General features: G+C 36.1%; 2 protein-coding genes across 2 annotated transcripts; one reads left to right on the forward strand and one right to left on the reverse strand.

Annotated features, from left to right (window-relative positions):
- The first annotated feature begins 105 nt into the window (after positions 1-105).
- LOC130738293 (uncharacterized) lies at positions 106-4,972 on the forward strand. The gene is made up of 3 exons (XM_057590266.1): positions 106-337; positions 2,054-2,243; positions 4,518-4,972. Exons 1-3 carry the CDS (start codon positions 188-190, stop codon positions 4,589-4,591), a joined length of 414 nt encoding a protein of 137 aa, XP_057446249.1. The 5' UTR covers positions 106-187; the 3' UTR covers positions 4,592-4,972.
- Positions 4,973-6,773: 1,801 nt separating this feature from the next.
- On the reverse strand, positions 6,774-8,335 carry LOC130738294 (E3 ubiquitin-protein ligase ATL6-like). The gene has a single exon (XM_057590267.1). The coding sequence runs from the start codon at positions 8,079-8,081 to the stop codon at positions 7,095-7,097; it is 987 nt and encodes a 328-aa protein (XP_057446250.1). The 5' UTR covers positions 8,082-8,335; the 3' UTR covers positions 6,774-7,094.
- Between the last annotated feature and the right edge of the window lie 509 nt (positions 8,336-8,844).

An 8,844-nucleotide genomic window follows, 5' to 3' on the forward strand; every position in this document is an offset into this window, starting at 1 on the left:
TTTAATTATCTAAATAATGCAATGCCCTATTATTTTTCCACAATAAGAAGAAGAAGAAAAAAGTACCAATTGGGCGGGAAAAGCAACACAATTTGCCGCCATAACAGACCCTCATCAAAAGCAGAAACTTGTATCTTTGAATCTTCCTTCCTAAGCAGTTGAGAGAGAGAGAGAGAGAGAGAGAGAAATGGAGATTCGTATTCGATGCAATTGCGGTGAAGGAAGCTGCGTGGAATGGGGTATTGTTGAACTTCAAGGCGTGGTCGAACCACAACCCGAATTCCAGGATTCCCTTCCCAATCTTGAGATTGGCACTCTCTGTCGCCCTTCTTCTCAGGTTCTATACCCTCCCTAAACCCTAATTTCATTGCCTCAGATTTCGATTAATAAATGTTTTTTATCACTAATATTTCATGTATGATTTGACAAGATTGTGCATTAGTTTTACAATGTCTTCTTTTCTTAGATTTATTGGGTTGCATAAGATCAAATGCTAGACTGTAAATAATGAGTCTTGTGTAACAAATATGAGAAATTTAGAATGAATGAGTGATGCAGCATAAGATAGAATCAAGAATAAGTGCATTTTAGTGAGGGAATTGAGTGCCACATATTGTGGAAACTTAAAAAGTAGAAACAGAATTGCTCTATAATGTGAAAGATTCCAGCACATGGTAATAGTAATATGTGATAAAGCATTGTATTGTGGCTTACCTTTGGATCACTCGCTGCGTGCCAGAGAACTTTTGTTCACTTTTTCTGTATGAATCACTTCGTACCTAGTAGTTGTTGTCCTCTCGTGCAAAAAATGGTCAGTAAAATCTCAGTTGGTGGGCAACCCTTCTCGGGGAAATCCCCTGGCCCTCCTACACAGGACTGGCTCCTACCCAGGTTTGGCCCGGTAGTCTGGAGGTGCTTTCTCTCCGTTCTACCATTTTTGTAACCAAAAGAATATTAATGAATTTAAAGGTCAAGGATGTAAATCAATTGCCCACAATCAAAATTATGTTTCATGATTGCATTACGTTCGCAATTGTACCTGTACCATTTATTCATGTGGCATTTATCCAACAATTTAAAATTTTGGGATGATTGGTTGTTTGACATCTTGTCCCCTTTTTAGAGGGACAAATTCCGTTTGTAAAACTGTGATAGTCTCTCCTAATATACGACTTTTTTCAGAGTTTGAGCTCGTGTCCTAGGGAGGTCTTACTTTTCTTTATACCACTAGACCAACACTTTGACCTTGATGGTTGATAACTAGATTTTGAATATAAAAAAATGTTTTATCGTAGTGTTCTTGATTATTTAAGCAAAGCTTTATCAACTGATGGTTGGTTCAAGTGATATAAACTTGATTTCCCCATAAGCCAAGTCTTAGGTTCGAGACTCGAATATTTTTTTTTTGGTTACAGTAGGAAAGAAAACAGCAAACAAAACAAAAGAAACTAGCTAAGAACGTCCTGACATAGCAGGGATATCACTGTTGGTGGTGGTTGAGACCAGAGCTTCCAATCCCAATTCTCATTAACAGCGAGCTTGGCGAGGGCATCAGCAACTTGGTTCCGTTCCCGGGGTACATAATTAACAGACACTCTCCATTCCTTGTTAAGCAATGCTCGAATAGCAATAATCTCATCTTTGTGCCAATAAGTGTCCACGTCCTTATTGCTTGTAATGATTTCCTGAGCTTCCAGGCAATCTGTGTAGCAAGTAACAGATTTAATTCCCATCTCCCAAACATGCATCAGACCCTTCTTCATTGCCAAGAGTTCCGACTTGAGAGCATCACCGCCACCTAAACTTGCTGCGAAACCACAAAATTTGATTGTCTCTTGTGGAGGACTCGTCTTAGATAAAAAAAAATGCAAAATTTTAAGTATTACAAAGATATAGTTGCCACTTTCCAAATTTAATGAAGTTAAACCTTCAACTTAATTAAATGGTTGGTTAAGATAACTCAATTTTTAAAACGTTGATCAGGTAGGAGATTCATTTTCTTAACTTACTTTTTGTTAAACTAATAGTTCCTGTGCATGCTTTTGTTGTTCAGGAAGTCTACACTTTAACTATTGGGTACCATGAACTGGCAGGGTCAAAGGTTCCCTTGAAGAAGCCGTTGGTGGTGCTCAAGAAAGTGAAGCATCCGGAAGGAGAAAGTGGCGGTCATGTGGAGCTGCAAGTTGTTGGAATCATTCGACATCGGATTCTCTTCAAAACAAGACCAAAGGCCATCATTTCTAGTAAGTTCTAGCCGCTCTTTCATTTCACCAAACCCCTGTTTCAATGTGCTTTTCGTTTTGTAGAGAACAGTTGGTAAGCAACATAGCACTCTTTTTTAAATTTGTCAACATATCTATCTTTTTTGGGTGTCCCATATTATTTTATCATAGATGTTCTTAGGAACAATTAGGTATAATACAATATCACTCAAGTGTGTCAATATAGGTTGAGTAGGTTTATAATTATCTGTCACTTTAATACTTATTTAACCCTTGATATAAAATGAAAAGTGGGAGGCAATGGTCACCCACATAATGGGTATCACACAAATTTGATGGTATTATTTAAAAGAGTGTTATCTTTGCACACCTAGGAATTTCTTCCGTTGGTTTAGGGTTCAAGAGAAATGTTATTCCTACATCTGAGTCTTAGACCTTTTGCTACTTTTACCACTTTTGAAAAGAGAAAGGGAGGGGATGGATGGGACTGTTTTAGAATTTTCTTTTCAATAATATGAGTGAAGGAAAGATTGGTAGGTTTAAGTCTTTAAGTCATTGAACAAATTCAGGAACCAATTCATTAATAAGTTGATGTTCCCTCTCTTCAAAGTTAGTATAAAACGTACCACCAAACTTGTTAGATCAACTGACACGGGTTATTCTAGTTTAAGTGGAGATCTCGGGTTCGAATCCCTCTGATTGCCTCAGTGGAAGATTGTTTTAAAGAAAAAAGTTGGTATAAATGTTATCTTCTAGTTTTTTATTATCACTTCATTAAAAGATCATGATTTAACTATTTAAAATGTGAAACTTTCTTAGTAATGTGTTACCAAATGATGGCATGGAAGTGCACAAATATTTAGTTGAATATTAAACTCATGGTAGATCTGATTTGTATCACTGTTGTTCTTCCCCATCATCAACACCTGGTGGTTTCAATTTAGTTTAGTAAGATGTGGTCTAAACTAAATATAATTGGATTCCGTCCCTTTGGCCCTCTTTCCCTGTGTCCTTATGTCAATGAAAAAAAGATTCTGCTACTGCATTCTGTTCCTATCTTAGGGTGGGTCTCACATTGTTTTTGCTGTACAGCTTATATTCCAACTACAAGTGCAGTTCCTATCATTTGCGTTCCTGCTTCCATCTACTTGGAAACCTCACCCTTTCTCCTCCTTATCCTCTTAAAAAGTGTTTGCATCCTTTGCATGTACATAGTGGGTTTTCTCTCTACTTCAAAAAACTCTCAAAGTGTCTCTTTACATGTTTGTTTATTAGTACTTGTACTAGTTTTTAAATTAGATGCTTAATCTTCGGAGCCTTGTCATCTAGTATCCCAATTTTCAATATAACTAAGTGGGGGTGTGGGGCATAAAACTCTGAAGTTTTCATCACGAAAGATCACATTTTTCCAATTAACTATAGAAAGCAACAAACCTAATCCATGTTTTGTTTTATCTAACCGGTAAAGTAATAATAAGATGCCCCATTCAAATATCTAAAGTCCAATCTCAGTAGCATTCTATTTCTTTCTTATAACGTTGCTAAATTATTGCTTCATGTCTAGAATTTAGCTGTACTTGATTAGAAGATTGTTTTGTTCACTCTAAAACATTGTCCCATACGCAATAGCTTACACCTCACCACACAGGTGGAGAAAGAAGAAATTAGCAGATTCTTGGAGTAAAGCGATTGATGCTTCTGACATTTCTTTCAAGTTTCAAGCCCTTTTAGCTAACACATACTTCCATTATCTCTTTTATCAGTTACTTTACTCTATTTTGTTTCATACGCTAGAACAAGCATTTCTTAATTATTTTACAAGAATTGGAAACATGCTACTAATTAGTTGCCATCTATCTTGCTGCATAATGCTGGGATCAGTTTAACACACAAGTGTGTGGCCTGGATGTGATGAGAAGGATCGACATTCATGAATAATTAACATAGGGACAGAAACCCTCTGTCCTCGTTGGTGTCCATTTCCCTGTCCCACGAATCACATTGTACCACGTTAAAAAAAAATACATGACTTCGCCATTTACATGCTTACATGAGCAGTTTTTAAATGATATGATACAGTGTGATTGGTGGGACAAGAAAGGGAACACAATCGCGGACAGAGGATCTTAATTCTTAACATAGATGGTCTAGATGCTTTGATTGTTTGCAAACAAAACAATAGTTTTGTCCATTACACTTTTGTGTTTGTCACCATTTGCCATGCCTTATATTCATTTTATGAAATTGGAGGCTAATACTAATGTTATCTTTCGATGTTTCCCCTTGCTTTTCTAGGGCCACAGATAACATCCAGGGAAAAACAAACACCTATCATCTTAGGTTCATCACCTTCAAATCAGGCTGCTTGAAATTCATTGTCATTGTCATTCAATGAGAAAATCAAGTTCGACCAGAAAGCTGGGGAAGTTGGAGGAGGGACACATAATCCCCTTTTCATGCTTTCAGACAAAAATTAGACAATGTCCATGTGTCATTCATCCATATATGTAATCTTAGCAACCCCATGATTTGTGATAATGGCAAAAGTAGCTGTGATTCATCAATACAAGACGTTTGATGGGTCATTATCTTAATCTTTGTTTTGGTGTAAATAAATATGCAAATAACATCTATTTACCTTAAGCTTATCAGAATTTCTTTTGGTCTCGAATAAGGAAAATTATGTGGGAATCAGCATGCTGAAACACTTTGCTATTCTTGTGCTTGATTCTCCTTATTAGTGGGGTTGAATTTCTTGTTAATGATTACAAAAATATTCGTGTACATAGAATAAATAAATAATTTAACATAATATTTATCAGTGTACCACAAATTTTTTAGAAGACAGTTGACACTTGTAATTTGTGCGGAAACTGTTGTTAATCGCAAATGAGTTTTTTTTTAATATACTCTGCAATTTGTGCGGAAACGGTTGTTAATCGCATGTGTCCGAGTGTGTTGTGAAAATTGATGGTACATGATGAATCCGCACGCCGGACACTTGTTATATGTGGTGGTTTCAGACGGCCACAATTGAATTTATTTTTTAATAAATTTTGCAATTTGTGCGAAAACTACTATCAATTGCAGGAGTCTGAGTGTGTGCGGTGAAAATTGATGGTACATGAATCCATGTTGGAATGATTAGGGGGTGTGGTTTTAGCTCAAGTTGATTCAACAAGAAAATATCTGGCGAGAAGTAACAACTTTAGTATCAGATGAAGCTTATCTTTGGAAGATATCTAAATATTTTAAAACAATCATGTGCTCATTTCACTTTTTATCATCATGCAATTGGCTGCTTTAAACTTTAGTTATGTAATTTATCTTTTGAACTTCATTATGACACTTTATATCATTCAGAAATTAAAAACAATCCTATCCCTAAATCGTGAGCGCTTACAAGAATTCATAATTGAATTGGCTTGTTTTCTCTTTGACAATGAAAGACACTATACGTACCTTTTCGAACTGTTTTTAATTTGTAACTAACAAATCAACAAAAGGAGATATTTGTGAAATTAAATTTGGAAATACTAAAAGATATGAATGATTGCACCAAACTTATTTATTAGATTGATACAAAAGCATTTAATACAATGGAAACATGTTTTCATTATTAAATTTAAAACAGTTCAATCATTATAGGAAAGCATTCATAACATTGGAATTCTTTTAATACTTTTCTTCTTTTAAAAGAAGTAAAAATTATGTTTTCTACTTTCATTTTATTTAAAAACGAAAGAGAAGTAAAAATATTGTAGAATGAAAAAAAAAAAAAAGAGTTCTGCAAAAATTGAAAAATAAATGGTTAAAAAGCATAATTGTAGTGTAATGTTACTGTTAAACATTTTTACACTGAGATCAAATAAAACTATTTAAGCAATTACATTTCTTTTCAATTTTAATTTAAAAAAATTGATGTGACGAAAATTAATTGAATGTTTGTATAAAGAAAATTACACATCAGTGCTGCATCAACATTTTTCTCTAAAATGTATTTGTTCATTTTCAATTTTCATGATAGCTTGTTCCTCCGTGCCATGAATCATTTGACAAGAAAAAAATTAGCAGAATAAGGATGTGTTTGCATAGTTTAATCTCAATTCACATTGGGTCTCCTTTGACGTTTTTAATATTGGAGGAAAGCTAAATTAGGACTATGAAAAACTTTTTTTTTTCTAATAGACAAATGTTAGTTATTAGTAATGTTAGTAAATTGGTCATTTTCAGGATTCAAACCCTAGACCCTTCATCATTCATCCCACCTAACCCTTATATCTTTAACTCTTACAACTTGAGCTATCCTTCGGTGACTGAACGATGAGAAACATACACTCATTGTAATTATTCAACAATTTATGAATTCTATAAACTATACCCTAAATTTGTGAATTTCTTTTTTTTTTTAACACGGAGGGGCAATTTGTGAATCTTTTATGAGATTAGTTTTTTTTTTTAATCTTTTATGAGATTAGTTGATAAGGTAAAATAATTCTCATAATTAAAAGTAGGTGTCTTCTAAATAAATAAAAATAAAGAAAGAACCACTTGCCACAATCTCATCTCAAACAGTTTACTTCCAAGAAAGAAAAAAAAGAAATAAGAAAACAGAAACGAGTTGACTCGTAAGCAACTCTGTCTCTTATACAGAAAAGGCAGCGAGTTGGCTCAATCATGGAGAACTTTACTCTTCTTCTTCTTCCATCTCAATCTTCTTCTTCTTCATTTTTCTCACACCAAAATCTCAAACCTTTGAAGTATTCCATAAAGACCCATTTATGTAAGCAACCCAAAGAAGCTTTTCCTCTTGACAAAGATGCTGGGAGAAGGGGTAATGCAGAGTGCACAGTAGGTGTTCGACGAAATTCCTCAACCACGGCGCGACGCAACAAATGGCGGCGTGCAAATCACCCACCGCTCCATCCTCTCTTCGCCATTGACACTCTTCCCAACATTGCTCCCTTCATTGTTGTTGATGTTGATATTGCTGTTGTAGCAGCTAGCTGAACGCTGAAACCTTTTGTCATGGTTCACCAGAATGTACCTCCTCACATCCTCTGGTAACCTCAGTGTGTATCTCTCTACACACTTCACTGGCTCAACTTGCAAATGACCCGTTGAATTTGACCTCAAAAGTTTCGGTTTTGACGCAACCCCATCATCACTATTACCCTCCTCAGTTGCTTTCATGTTATGAACAACTGGAACTGGTTTTGGGTTTGGATTTGGCTCCACTTGGTGCCCTTCATCTCCATGAGTTTCAGCTCTGTTTTCTGCAGCTTCGGCACCCATTTGATCATTGCTCAAATGGGTTGGCACAGTTATGGCAACTTGGCAAGCATCTTGGTTAAGATTTGCACGGCAAACAGGGCATGTCACATGAGAAGCTAGCCATGAATCAATGCATTGAGGGTGGAAAACATGGCTGCATTTGGGCAGCAACCTGAGCGTGTCATCGTCTTTGAAATCCGTCAAGCAGACCGCGCATTCGAGCGATCCTTTACCGGTTTTGAGGTCCTTGATGGTGTAGTAGAATATGGTTGGGAACGTGCTGAGGAGGTCCTTGTTGATGCCTTGTGAACAGGAACATGACCTGTTAGCTAGTGCGTTGGTTTGAGCCATGAGGAATCGTGACTCGGCGCAATTGCGGAAGTAGATTGCAATGATTCCCATGAAGAGAAGGGCGCAGAGGATGGCTCCTACTGTGATTGCAATAGAAGGCTCCCAGTTATGTTCAGTGATGTATGTGGGTACTGGCTCCATGGATGCTTGTGCATCAACATGGTGTAGGAATAGGAGGATTTGAAGGTATGGGAAGGAAGTGAAGAAGAAGTAATTGGGTTGAAACTCAAACATTTGGACTTGGTGCTTTAGTGATGTGAGATGAGTGTTTTAGAGAGGGGTGGTTGATTGATTGTTATAAGGGAGTGCAAGCAATGTGGGAAATTCCATTGATGGTTTTGTAGTGAGGAGAAAGGGATGCTGATTTGTTGTCATTGTGGCTTGGAGAATAAGGCTCTCGTTTAGTGGAGGCAGGGTGAACAATAAACCGAACACTTCTTTTATATTCTTTATTAAGCATTGATTTTTTTAGGCTCTTATTTTGGATTTTGGAGGGCATTAATGCGAATTGAGACACTTATCCTGGAGATTTAAAAATGAGGGGATACTTTGGACATTTCTTAATATCTTTCTAGGCATTCCTTAAAGTAGTATGGTAGTTGTTATCATCACCCCTCACATCTAGTTTCATCTCTTTAAAAGTGCGAAAATACTAAAATGTCATTAATGAAAAAACGAAAATACTAAAATGTCATTAATGAAGGAAAAAAACATAACAATTCACCCCCATCCTCACATCCTCTCTTTTTTCTTCCCTCACCAACACCACTCATCTTCATCTCATCTTCATACTCATCTTCATACTCACTAGTGTTCTTTACCCGTGCGTTGCACGGCGATTAAATTTATTGTAAAGATGAATCAGTAGTAATGTGTTTTAACTTAGTTTAGGCTCTTTTCAATAAGTATAAAAGATATGGAACTGAACATATGTTACAAACATGTAGATGAATATAGCACAGTAAATAGATTAATTTGATGAGGTTGTAGATACCTG

Source organism: Lotus japonicus, chromosome 2 (assembly GCF_012489685.1).
Source record: "Lotus japonicus ecotype B-129 chromosome 2, LjGifu_v1.2".
Lineage (NCBI taxonomy): Eukaryota > Viridiplantae > Streptophyta > Magnoliopsida > Fabales > Fabaceae > Lotus > Lotus japonicus.